The sequence below is a fragment of the Topomyia yanbarensis genome, chromosome 3 (genome assembly GCF_030247195.1).
Source record: "Topomyia yanbarensis strain Yona2022 chromosome 3, ASM3024719v1, whole genome shotgun sequence".
NCBI lineage: Eukaryota > Metazoa > Arthropoda > Insecta > Diptera > Culicidae > Topomyia > Topomyia yanbarensis.
In genome coordinates, this window is record NC_080672.1 from 97,622,351 (window position 1) to 97,635,240 (window position 12,890).

At 39.1% G+C, this 12,890-nt stretch overlaps 1 protein-coding gene and 1 non-coding gene across 6 annotated transcripts in view; one reads left to right on the forward strand and one right to left on the reverse strand.

Moving 5' to 3' along the window:
* LOC131694201 (formin-like protein) overlaps positions 1 to 12,890 on the reverse strand; it is a 134,715-nt gene that overhangs the window by 3,497 nt on the left and 118,328 nt on the right. For all 5 annotated transcript variants that reach the window (XM_058982695.1, XM_058982696.1, XM_058982697.1 and 2 more), the window contains exons 4-5: positions 10,269 to 10,355; positions 104 to 1,853 (exon numbers count right to left, since the gene is read on the reverse strand). In XM_058982695.1, coding sequence (XP_058838678.1) covers positions 104 to 1,853; positions 10,269 to 10,355 — 1,837 coding nt within the window. The remainder of the gene's footprint in view (positions 1 to 103; positions 1,854 to 10,268; positions 10,356 to 12,890) is intronic.
* LOC131694363 (U6 spliceosomal RNA) lies at positions 12,024 to 12,133 on the forward strand. Its single transcript, XR_009306477.1, has one exon. It is a non-coding gene; the product is annotated as a U6 spliceosomal RNA (small nuclear RNA).

Consider the following 12,890-nt stretch of genomic DNA (forward strand, 5'->3'; position numbering starts at 1 on the left):
CCGTGGTATTGACAGTTATTAAAGTTTCCTACTGCTAATTTTAATTTGATAAAAAACCAATACGCTACTAACAAACTCTAAAAAAGCTAAAATTAAAACTCACCTATATTTCTTAATCTCGTATGTTCCAGCAGCGAAATATGCTCCGGCTTCTTGAACCGCTTACTGGGGAATGTGGACAGACCGTCCATATCGCAGCGCCCATTTATCAGCGGACCGCCCATGCCGATCTTGAAACGTTCCTCAAAGTCAATAAAATCGATCTGCCGGTGCAGTTTCTCATCGTCCAGCTCGTTGAAGATGGTTCCGCGTACCTGGTTTGGCTTCAGCGCTACCCAATTGAGCGTTGGCAGTTTGTATTTGGTTTGTACTTTACGTTTGATCGTCATGGCACCGTCGGTGCAGTGGATAGCCCCGCCGAAGTTCATAAAACCAACCGGACCAGCCGGCGGTGGTGGAATGAAGGAAGGTGGCTTCGGTGGTGCCCGAGGGGCATCGCCGTTCATGCTTGGCAACGCGGGTGGAGCTGGAGGGCAGGGCGGTGGCGGTGGCGTTGGAGCAACGGGTGGAGCAGGTGGAGGAGGAACAGGTGGTGGTGCTTTGTCGGTTCCGTTACTCGTTGGGCTCAGCTCGGATAGTTTACCGCCCTTCGCCAACAGATTCGAAACATCAGCAATCGATGTACCTTTTGGCAGTGTCTTGGTGAGATTTTCAAGCTCCAGTAGCATAGACTGTCGACTTTTTGATTCCTGTTCGTGCTCTTTGAGGGCACGTTTTAGTTTCGCAATGTCTTCCTCGACGGTTCGTTGTTTGTTGTACAGATCATCTCGTTCGGCTCGCGTTTGACTAAGTTCCGATTCGAGTTCACCTATTTTGAACAGTGCTTCTCTCTCAATTTCACTAGCCTGATCTAAGGCACGACCTAATTCGTCTTCCAGTTCATTTACTCTTTCCAGAGCGGCAGTCTTCGTTTCACTGTCTTCCATTAAGGCAGCCACATCGAATACATTATCCAGATAGGCCGAAATTTGTACCTGAAGTTCTTCAGACTCTGTCAACCTGAGTTTCTCCAGATATTCATCCAATCCGAGCGCAGTAAATTCGTACTGCAGATGCACCCTGTAGTTCATATCTTCCACGGAATGTACCACGATATTTACAAACTGCATGCAAGCCACCATAAAATCGATGTTGAACAATTCATAGTTCATAAAGTACTCCATCAGCGTCTGGAATCGACGCTGCTCAGAGCAAACTACCTTAAAATTATCGAATGCCGATAGTATAATTTCGTGACCACCCTTAACGAGACAGATCGCCGCTAACAACTCCAAAACCAAAGCCTTAGTCCTCAGCGACTTGTGTATCAAACTGAGCGCTATACAATTGATCGCTTCCCGATGCTGTAGCACCATATTGAAACCATATTTGTTGTTCATGATGGCCCGCATGCACATGTTGCACACGTGAATATCATCCGTCGTTAAACCCATGTTCAACTTGGCAATATGCCTTGACCTTCTCCGCACGCTAGGACTGTCCATCATGTCCCCTAATCCGGGTCGCATAAACCCATTCAGGCCGAGTTTGTGGTTCGTTTCGTTGCTCCCGTACGACGCTAGGGTCGTATCCTTAGGATTCAATCCCTCGTCCGATTCGGATTTTGCTTCCTGTATTCTCTGCTCGTGACGCATCATCGCTAGCCGAAAACTCAGGTAGTCAATCAGAGCATCCAAACCCTGATTCTCATCATCCAGGAACTCCTTCACCCACTCGATGTGATTGGTGCGCAGCGAGATCTCCAAATCCCGCAGGACCTGCGTGGAGGTAGACTCGCCAACCATTTTTCGTTTCTGGGGAAAAGAAATTGATCGATATAAGTTAATATTCTCGTAGCCAGTTTTACTGAAAAAATGCTGTAACTTCAAAGTGAGTTAAGCAGTTAGGCGTTAATTTCATTTTTTTTTAAATCGGTGGAAATAACATAATTTATGATAAAACAGTCATTCAGTGCAATACGTCGTAAATAGCGGTTTTATTAATTAGATTTATTTATAGAATGCGAAAAGGACAAAATGCTTAAAAATTAGCGATAAACACCCGATAAGCTTACATACTCTGATCAATGTTGAATAGTCACAAAGCGGTAGTAGAATGGTTTTTCCTAACACTCAGTCTCGCCTTGTTGCCTGGTGTAGCATTTCAGCGCTTATCCCAATCGGTCGATGCATGTGCATTGTGCAACGAAGCATGAAGATCGATAGGCTTGACCGGTCGTCATTCGTAGTCATCCCAACCAAGAGTAACAAGCACCACTTCCTGTCAATGACGAATATATAACAGTTCAAGTGCAAGTGTCTAGTTCATATTGGTTGACACTTGTTCTTTGCAGCTCTTTATCTGCGATCATCATGTAACACTTGATCAGTGATGATATTAAATTTCCAACCCTACCCACCTGTTTGCGAGTGATTGATATGGTCATCGGATTGTTTTCGTCTGGTGTAGAGGGTAAAAATAATCGAATTCTTTTTTATCCGCTTAATTGTTAGTATTGAACCTCTAGAAAGGTCTCCCACAATCTCGGTGGCCACGCTGAACTTCTTTTGTTTTAAACAGCCATGCATTCCACGCGCGTATTTGTTATAACACACGCAGATTACAATCTGACGGCAAAAATTTTCGAAAATTTGGCAGCGATAAAAATACAGCTAGTGCGAACAATACACTCTTAAACTAGTGCGAACAATACACTCTTAAACAATAGATCTTTTGTGTAATGTTAGGATCGCTTTATAGTGTAAAAGGCAGGTAACTGGCATCCCTATCTCTACATACAGAGTTTGACAATAGGCAACATCGTTTTTCCACCGATCGATGGGGGTCAGTTTGACAACGTCAAAATCGCTTAAAATGTCATCAACAAACAATAGTAGTAGTAAACAAAAGTAAACAGTGAACACTTTAACTGATTTGATGTAAACTAAAGTGCTCCTCATTCGTATTTAAAATTAATTTCGTTCATTTTGTTACAAGCAAAGTTCTTATGTTGGCTACGAAAATATGACGTCACGTCACCCTCTTGGTAAAAGGGTATAATACGCCCCACCGGGGAAAAATGCCCCTCAATACCCAGGATTCCTGAATTATCTAAAAAGTCAAAATGACTGATAACAGTATCGTTTCATGAAATCAACCTACTAAGCTAGATTGGTATTTTTAATATGTTACAAAAAAACAATATACACAAATGTTTGAAAAGAGCTACTTTGACGTAAGCTACCACTTTTTACAATAGCATTACAACCAATTAGAAACAGTCGGATTTGATAGAACTATTTCAAGTAGCTTACTAGAATGTTATAGTTACTATCTTAGTTTTTGGCTTGGCTTAAAACTATGTGTGCGTGTAGAATTATTGATGCATTCACAACAGCTCATCGCCGGCTAAAACGCACCACCCATTGTTGTGGGGGGCATACTCACCGATTGCTGTGGGGCCTACCATCCTCTTGTTGTGGGGCATATTACACTTTAACCGGGGACATTTTGCCATGGGTGAAAGAAAAAACTTGAATTTAGGCATCTTTGAAAAATGTTTAATAATACTTGTATCAGGATGTTTTCAATAAAAAATGAAACGGGTGCTAATTTCTAACTAATATAACAATAAATTAGAGTAGTTAGTGCGGAGATCATAGCGTCGAATGGTGAAATATAACTATTTTTGCTTAAGGGGGGCGTATTAGACCTGTTTACCCTACATTCATTGTACAGTAATGTTTCGATTATATCACGGTCGGTCTGTATTTTAGCGTGATATATTCAAAACAAAACAAAAAAATTACATTCAAGCATTAACTCATGTATTTCTATAAACAAAAATTAATAAAAAGTTGAAGTTAGTCAAAAGAATAAATCATAGTAGGGTAATGAAGCCGTTGGTTAGAGCAGCGTCTGCCATCTTTGTTCAACGCATTGGGTAAAACGGTATGGCATCAGTGGATATTTTTCCCTACACAGCTTCACTTTACGTGTCCCGTACCGTTTCTTAAAATTATTGAACCACCCAAAACTAAACTTGAAAGAATCTGGCACGTTAAGGTTTTGGACAAATATCTTGATTATTAAAATCAGTGTATTCTAAGAAACTACGATTCAGTTCTCGTTATTTCAACATCCATAGAAATAGTCCCATCTCCAATTTTTGATATTATCCTTTCAAAATAAAAGTATTCACATCGATTCAAGAGAAAATTCATATCTCGGCATACATACCATATCTGGCGTATTTTATTTTTCTCATTATTTTGTTAGATTTTCCTGCGGATAACTAACAATTTAAAAAAGAAGTCGATTTGTTTATCTGCTACTCCAGACGGTCCCTCCAGATGGTCCCTTAAGGAAACGGCAAATAAGTTACGAAGAATTTAAAACTAAAATTGAAATCGGCTGAAAGATATTTCGGCAATCCTAGTCATTGCAACAACGTCTTGGTAAAACATGATTTCGAGATTATTCACGTTTAAAGTTTCGCGCCACGCCTTCCATTCACTTTATGAATAATGAGGTTTATACGCGCATTTGGAGGGTGTCACATTAACTGCAAATGGGCTTTTCCTCATTCCATATTTCATGTAGACCATGTAGGTCAGATGGAAAATCAATAAATAAATAAATAAAGTAATAAGATGAACAGCGCTATAACTTTGCTTCTACTACTTAGACCTCTATAAAAATTTCATATACTTTCTTAAGAATCTATACTTTAAGATAAAAGAATACAAAAGTTCGACTTTTTGACCGACCTCATCATATATAAACCCTTAACGAAATAGTCCGAAACCTAATAATAGGCTCATTACCCTACATGTAAATAAGCAAATCAATTGTAAAAAAAATCCTAAAAGTGCCAGGACATAGCATGTGGCTTAATTGGATCAAAACGTAATGTGCCTTGTCTATTTTTCAAAAAGCGTGATATAATCGAGGGTGATATAAACGAGTATTGATATAAACGCATAGTGATATAATCGAAACATTACTGTATATGAAAAAAAAGTATATTTTCAGTCACACAGAGCCACACATACGAGTGTTCCAAAAGTATACGTCCAACCATTTCCAAGTCGTGGAGCACCGCGGCGAACACGATAACTCTCGATAAAATTGTCTGAAATGGGAAATTCAATAAGTTTTGTAAAGCTTTGACTTATACTTAGTGGATGAACCACAAAAAATAGAAAAAGTTCGAGTTTCGGAAAACGGCTATATGAAAACCGAAAAATCTCATATTTTACTGTAAAATTTGCTCATTTTTCTTCAAAGTCATAGGGAGAAAATATTTTGTATTCAATTTTCTGTGGTTCATCTACAGGTCGTCAAAGTGTGGGATAACAAAATTCATGCCTCCACGCGAGTCTAAGTCTATTGATGACATTTGGTCCTTAGACCGGCGACGACTGGGACTGGGACATCTCGCACTATCTTTGCCTGTATAATGTGTTATCACTCAGTAGTTTTCAAGCCAATAAATATATCGTAGAGAAGAAGTAACAAACTTCGTCTAAATACTGTTTCAATAAATAGTTATCCGGCCTATTACGCAGATAAGATTAGCTTACCTATGCAATACTCCCACGGTCGGCTGTTTGGAGTTCAAATTGCTTTTGTTTAGGGAACATATGATACTCTCGGTAGCCGGTTGCCCAGAGTTTAAAAAGAACCAAAAACTAAACAAGATCTTTTCTTTTTCAAGTCGTCGTGCACTCGAAGAATAACTAAACAACTACCTAATAAAATATGCTTTATAGGTCGCATCGCTTGCTTGGAGCGAATCCTAGACCTGATACCCTTCCAAACTTGTCTACTTTATCCTTTATCCTTCCCCGTGAACGATGAAGATGGGGGCGGCCGGTAATGATGGCTATCATGCTGTTGAGGTTTTAATGTGGGTCGGATTGGTATGAATTCCTACTTACCATTTCCTAAGCAACTCTTATTAGATAATCAGCAGTCAAACATGATGAAGTCAGTGTGCATTCCGCCAAAATCATCGTCACAACGCAACGCAACAGTTTTCTGTGGTTCAGATACAGGCTACACATATTGGGCATCCTCATAAAAAAATCAAGTCAATTCGTTGATCAGTTTTTGAGTTATCGTGTTCGCCAATTTGAAAAACGCGGTTTCGAGAAAAACGCTATTAACCCTGTCATGCCCAACTTTTTTCTAGTGCTTGTAGGGTATCAAAACTATTTTTCCTTGGAAACGGTGGGATCAAGAAACACGAAATACCCTTTTCCATAAACATAGGTGCTTTCCTTGCAGTGCTAGAAGCTGCTCAATTTTTACCTTCTAATGCTCAATGCAATTCTTCTAGAATATTTACAATATCCCAATTGTGTGGAAAACGTAAGCAAAGACAGTCTACATTGATAAGTTTTATCAGTTTTTAAAAATATTGCAACATAACGAAGATATATGAAAAATTCATTTTCCGTCATCAACATAAACTATCCTGGCAGCACTGCTACATCAAAATTCAATCAGATTAACTGCAATAACTTCAGTTCTAGAGCTGATCCTTGCAACTGTTAATATTCAAATGAAAGGCAATAGTCACATTTATGAGCCTTACTTGTTTTTGTGAAGAAATCTTGCCTCAAACAAAAGTTATAGCTGTTCAAAAACGTTGTTGTCCACAAACAACATGGGCATGAATGGGTTAAAGGGTGTCCCACATAAAATTGCATCACGAAAAAAACGCTGTAGAAAATGACTCATTGGGTATTTTCTCTTGAAAATTTGGGTAGAAGTTGTTTAGCGTGTATTGTTTGCACTGTATTTTTATCGCTGTCAGTTTTTCGAAAAGTTTTGCTGTCAGATTGAAATCTGCGTATGTTATAACATATACGCGCGTGGAATGCATGGCTGTTTAAAACAAAAGAAGTTCAGCGTGGCCACCGAGATTGTGGGAGACCTTTCTAGACGTTCGATACTGACAATTAAGCGGATAAAAACGAATTCGACTATTTTTGCTCTCTACACCAGATGCCCCCCTTAAGGTACAAGAAAAGTTAAGTAGGATAAATTGAAAAAAATGAAGAAAATCAGTTTTTGATTTTTGGCAATTGTGATCACGAAAAAACAATTTTTGGAAAAACAACATTTCGAGAAAATCGAGTTTAAAATTTCAAGTTACCGCTGCTCTTGGTAGACGTAGCTCGCTTGGAAGCGCTATAACTTTCCATCTATTTTTCGGATCTATATAAAAATTTGGGAAAATATTTTCAAATAGTTGTACTTTCAGATAAAATCGATTTTTTGAATAATAAAAAGGTATGTGCCCCCTTAAGTTTTAAGATATTGTGCAAATGGAATATTTAATTTCCATTATGTGTAATGAACCAACAACTATAGGATACTGCATCGGTCCGGATCTAGTTGAATTGACAGCAAAAACAATTCAATCTACCAGTCGTCAAGGTACCCAAGTAACCATAAGCATTAAGCCATTGCACTATATTGGCTATACATTTGCACTAATGTTGCATTGAAACTCTATTACAGCAGTAAGAATGCAATAAAACTCTATATTAGCATCAATAATGCATAAATATAGCATTATCGCTTGCTCTATATGCGTATATAAAGATTATATAACAACGCGTACATGCTTCAAGGATATTTAAAGCATGTAAGCTTTACATATGCATTTAGTGCCATTATAGAGCAAATAGAAAGTTGATATAATGCTATTGTAATGCTGTGGGTTTATTTGTTATGTAATTCTTCTTGAAAATTATATTCGGCATATTTCATTTCAATCGAACGTATGCAATATAGTCCAGGCAGCAAAGGCAGCGCAGTTACCGTAAAGGACGAGGCAAGGTACCTCAGTTCGAGACTTACTAAAGGTAATTTTCGTCAAACATTCATATCATGTCAGAACGAAAACCCATTAAGGATATTCATTACAATGCATAACAAGAGAGTTAATTACGGTTTTAAACTGAACATTTTCATTTATTTTTTTTTCCTTTTTGCTCATCATACCGAAAGGAAACATAAAAAATAGTTTTTAAACCATGGCGGACAATGACAGCCAGCTGAAGCTTTTTAATAGCATTAGTAGTGCCAATATATGGCTTTCAAATTTGACATTTGTGTGCTGGTGCTATATAACAGAAACGAGCTGTCAATCTCTGCACAGTAATAGCACTATATTTCGTCTTTTCTGGCATAATACCAGCATTCAGTATTTTGGGCTTCGCGGCTCTATAAGACTCTTAAGACTGCTTATTGGCTTATTAACCGAGGCCCGGAGGGCCGATTCTCATATACCATTCGATTCAGTTCGTCGAGATCAGCATATGTCTGCATATGTGTGTATGTGCGTGTATGCATGTATTTTCTAATCTGACTCACTTTTCTCAGAGATGGCTGAGCCAAATTTCAAATGGAATGTATAACGCTCCCATAGGCTGCTATTGAATTTTTTGTCGATCGGACTTCCGGTTCCGGAGTTACGGGTTGAAGAGTGCGGTTACACAGCAAATTCCAATATAAACTTGCACCATCAAGATGTTCAAATGATGTAATACATATTGGATGTAACATTACTTGGGTTAGCGGGCCTAGATCATTAAAGACCAATCAAAGTAGTTTTCGGCCACCTATTACGGTTCTTGATATCCCGGGGAACTTTGACTGCTATTGAATTTCATTCAGATCTGACTTTTGTTTCCAGAGTTACACATTTCCATATAAACCAGTACAATCGTTTCATTTCAAAGGTTAAAATCCATTGAAAATCTTTTTTAAAAACATTAACTAAATTAATCTTTTTTAACACTTAATTGCTGTCTTCTTCCATTAAGAAGTTAGTGTTAGTGGCATCTATGTGATGAAATGCAGAACTAAAATTTTCTAGTTAATCGATGACTGATATCATGTTCTCAAATTCTTTTAACCCTCCGGAAGTCACGCTTATGGCCCACTGAACGAGCAGCCGCTGGTGCCCTAAGACGATTTCGCTAGATTTTCAGAGCAGCGTGCACTCAGTGCACTAGCGCGACTTCCGGAAGGTTAAACAAACTAATGATTTACCACCATATGCTGTTAGGCCCCATGCAAAAACTGACTCAGAAATAACTTCATTAAAAGTTTAATAACTTCTCCCAAGTAAGCTAGATTAATCTGTAACCTTCGACAAACTTGTAGACAATAAAATTATTTTTCTGGTTTTCACTTGCAGTGATATAATAATGCATACAGTGCCACCTAGCGATGAAAATACAAATTAGTTGCCTTTCTCTATATAAATTGTCCCAAAATCCCATACAAATTTCGAACACTTTGGTTCGATAGCAAGGCTTGTCCGATTTAACTTAAATTTGGATCAGACACTTCGGGTGGAACTAGGAATTGACTCAGGGGTGGCCCGATGGGGATCTTTTTTTTTCTTGTTACTCCAATGCACATAGCTGAACCTTTTAGTTTTAGGCTGTCCGCAGACTAGACAACATGACATACACCACAGTAAATAATGAGTATGGATTTTGTATTTGCTATTACACATGCGACAACACATCATTGCTGTTGTTGCATGTGAATAGTTAGAACGAAATCTATAGTGATTATTTAGTGTGGCATGTCTCCTGTTGCCTGATGGACAGATTTAAGTTGATTGTTAAATGACTTTTAGAACATTTAGAATTTGTATATATTAAAGTTTTGGATCTAAAATTTTCTTAACTGTAAAAATTGGGATTCATTAGTTGAGAACATGTTCTATTCAATAGCATACCAATGAAGAGAGTTGCCTATGAAGGGTTTCAAACGATTTCTAGATTGACTATTCGAGTTTGTAATGAGTGTTTAGACTGAAAATGACTGTCAGGCTGTTTTGGCTTTTGAACATTGAATAATATATCAAAAACATCGACGATTTATACCAAAATCCCCCACCCAAGCCAACTTTTTACTATGCCATTGTCAATTCAAATCAAATGATCTGGATGTAAATCTATGCAAACATGGTAAAAAGCACACAGGAATTATTTATAGTATCCGCTGTCTAGGTTCCTTTTTCGGAAAATTACCCAATGGAACAGTGAAGATACATTGAATTTAGTGCATCGAAAAGGTTTTGTTATATCGAATCCCACGACCGTTAAATATCCCATATACAACGTGACATTTGGAACATTATTCACGTTCAAAGCAATCACGTTCTGGGATAGGCGTGAACAAATGCTATTTACCCGATGACTTCGCGAGGCCTTGGGATCCAGGTAGGTTCGCAGCTTGGTGAGATAGTGCGCTGGAGGATCTTTTGCGTGGACCATTTCCTGTAAGACAAAAAGAGAAACAAAACGTACATTAGTATGCAATTCATGTAGCATATACGCTCGTATAGTTTTCCATTTCATGAGTAACACTTTCCCATCGGAATCAGACGATAATGAGCCTCCGATCGTATGAGTAATGCACCACGAGACGTTTTAATGTTTTATTTATGAACTTTTGCCCCCGCCCTCTTACTCCGTATGCAATAGTGCATTTGCTTCTAGTATCTGCACGCCTGTGGCCGGAGCTATCGATGCGGTAAAAATAAAACTACATTACATCATTGTATTTATTATAGATGCAGTTGCTTATCGCGTTGTTTTTCACTTTCAGTATATACTAGCGGAAGGCAAACATCTTGGCTGTGTAGAGTTAATAGTGGAACAAGTAGGCGATAAAAGCATTAGGCACAACTAATCACGAACACCCCTGGTCGCCGGGTTTGGCATCAGTGGCATTATTACACCGCCGGAGCATGCGCAAGAGCTCCGCAGATAATGTTATCAGTTACAGAACCCCGTCTACGTAATGCGCGTACATTATTCTCACACGCACGGGGAAGTACAACAATGCATTTTGTAGTAAGGTCAGTTGAGAGAAGGTTTCGGGCATGTTCAGCTAGTGAGAATTTTACATGAATTTAAAGTTAAATATAATATTCAGGTTATCTCGTCGAGCCTTTGGACACAGAATGTGACTATATCAAAAACTGATGTCATGTACTGATGTGGCATTGGTTGATGATTTAAGAAAATATACTAAAATATCAAATATAACTGTTGTTTCAAATATAACATATATGAATTTCAAGTCCAGTGGATGCTCTACGTCAATTTTTTTAACTTCTTGTCAGCATGCAAACATGAAGTGAATTCTTATTTCTTTTATCCATCGTGTCTGAGATTGCAGCAATTTGTGGTATACAAATGTCAACAATACGGATGTGGTACGCTGTAGAGATAGTCGTGTCGTCGTGTCCCGACCCGGTTCTACCCCTAGAATAGTAAATGAGGAGAAACCTAAACACGAGACTTTCTAAATTGTATAACCCTAAAATCAGACCCCAATCAGTGTGTTGATCAAGTTCTAGTCAGAAACTAAAAAAATAAAACCTTAAATCATACTAGAAGCTTGAATACAAATTGATCTGTCCTATGATAGTAGAAATAGAGTTAAAGGGTGACAAGCAAATATCTATCCTTTTTCTTTATCCAGTATACAAGAAAATCTCGAGTCAAAGACCCGCTATCGCATTACAGTTTAAGACCTACGCCAAAATAACAAAACAGGTTCACAGCATTTTATTACCGCTGAAACGATGTCGGTCAATTGCTTCTGATAGTACGCTACGCGAAAATCAGTCTGCTATTAACCCGTGTCTCCAACTGAAAAAGAATTCTTCACAAATCGATACGTTTGTAATTTTCGGTACCCCAGTTTGCTTTTAGCTTAGTGTCACAGTGAAATATAAGATCAGCAGCTGAACTGGAAGGCATGGTGAATAAACAGTGCAAACTATGCCTACCATAGTCCCGGCGGATGGATCCGTATTCGAGGAAGCTACGCGAAGAAGAGTTTTAGACAGGATGCCGGGTAAAAATGCGTCTTTCCAGGACAGAAGGTTATGTACCTAGCGTTGCCACCTCTCCGGGTTGGACCCGGGGATTCTGGTTTTTAAGAGCTTCGGCTGGACATATACTAAAATTGGAACGATACAGAGAAGAATAGCATGGCCCTGCGCAAGGATGACACGCAAAATAGGGCTGTTCGGCCATCTATGGGAGCTGTCCATAAATGTCAGCTTCTTTCTGCGAACAGCCTAGATAAGCCGTGTAGTGTCGGTAGTGGTTGTTTCAACCTGCTAAGAATTACACTATGGACTACCTGTTCCGGTGGTAACACCAAACAGGGAACCCCAATTCCATAGTGTCATGCGACCCGTGCTATGGGTAAAATTGTTGAGGGGGTTTTAAAATATTCTCAATGGCGAACGGAGCCTGGGAAGAGTCGGGCGAACTCCCCAGTAACTGGCTGTTGTCCACTAGGAGATTGATAACTCTATTATCTTTCTCCGGACAAAACCAGCCTAGAGGCCGCGTGGCATCCGGCGGGTTTGAAGTATGTCAGTTATGGAAATAACTGTCAAATTCATTCGCAAAGGTGGCCGCGTCACTTATGAGGAGGCAAAGAGCTTTAGACCGATCAGTCTGACCTCCTTCCTTCTCAAATCAGTGGAACGTTTAATCGACCACTACATTCGGGATGGTAGCTTGGGCGAGCACCCGCTGCATGCAATGCAACATGCATATCAGCGGGGGAAGTCTACTACCACCCTGTTACACAATGTTGTCTACAACATTGAAAAAGCTTTTTCACAAAAGCAATCAAGTTTAGGAGTTTTTCTCGATATTGAAGGCGCTTTTGACAACGTGTCTTTCGAATTCATTTTGGAAGCAGCACGAGATCATGGAGTACCTTCATATATCACGAACTGGATACACGCAATGCTTAGCAACCGACATCTGTGCTCATCGCTA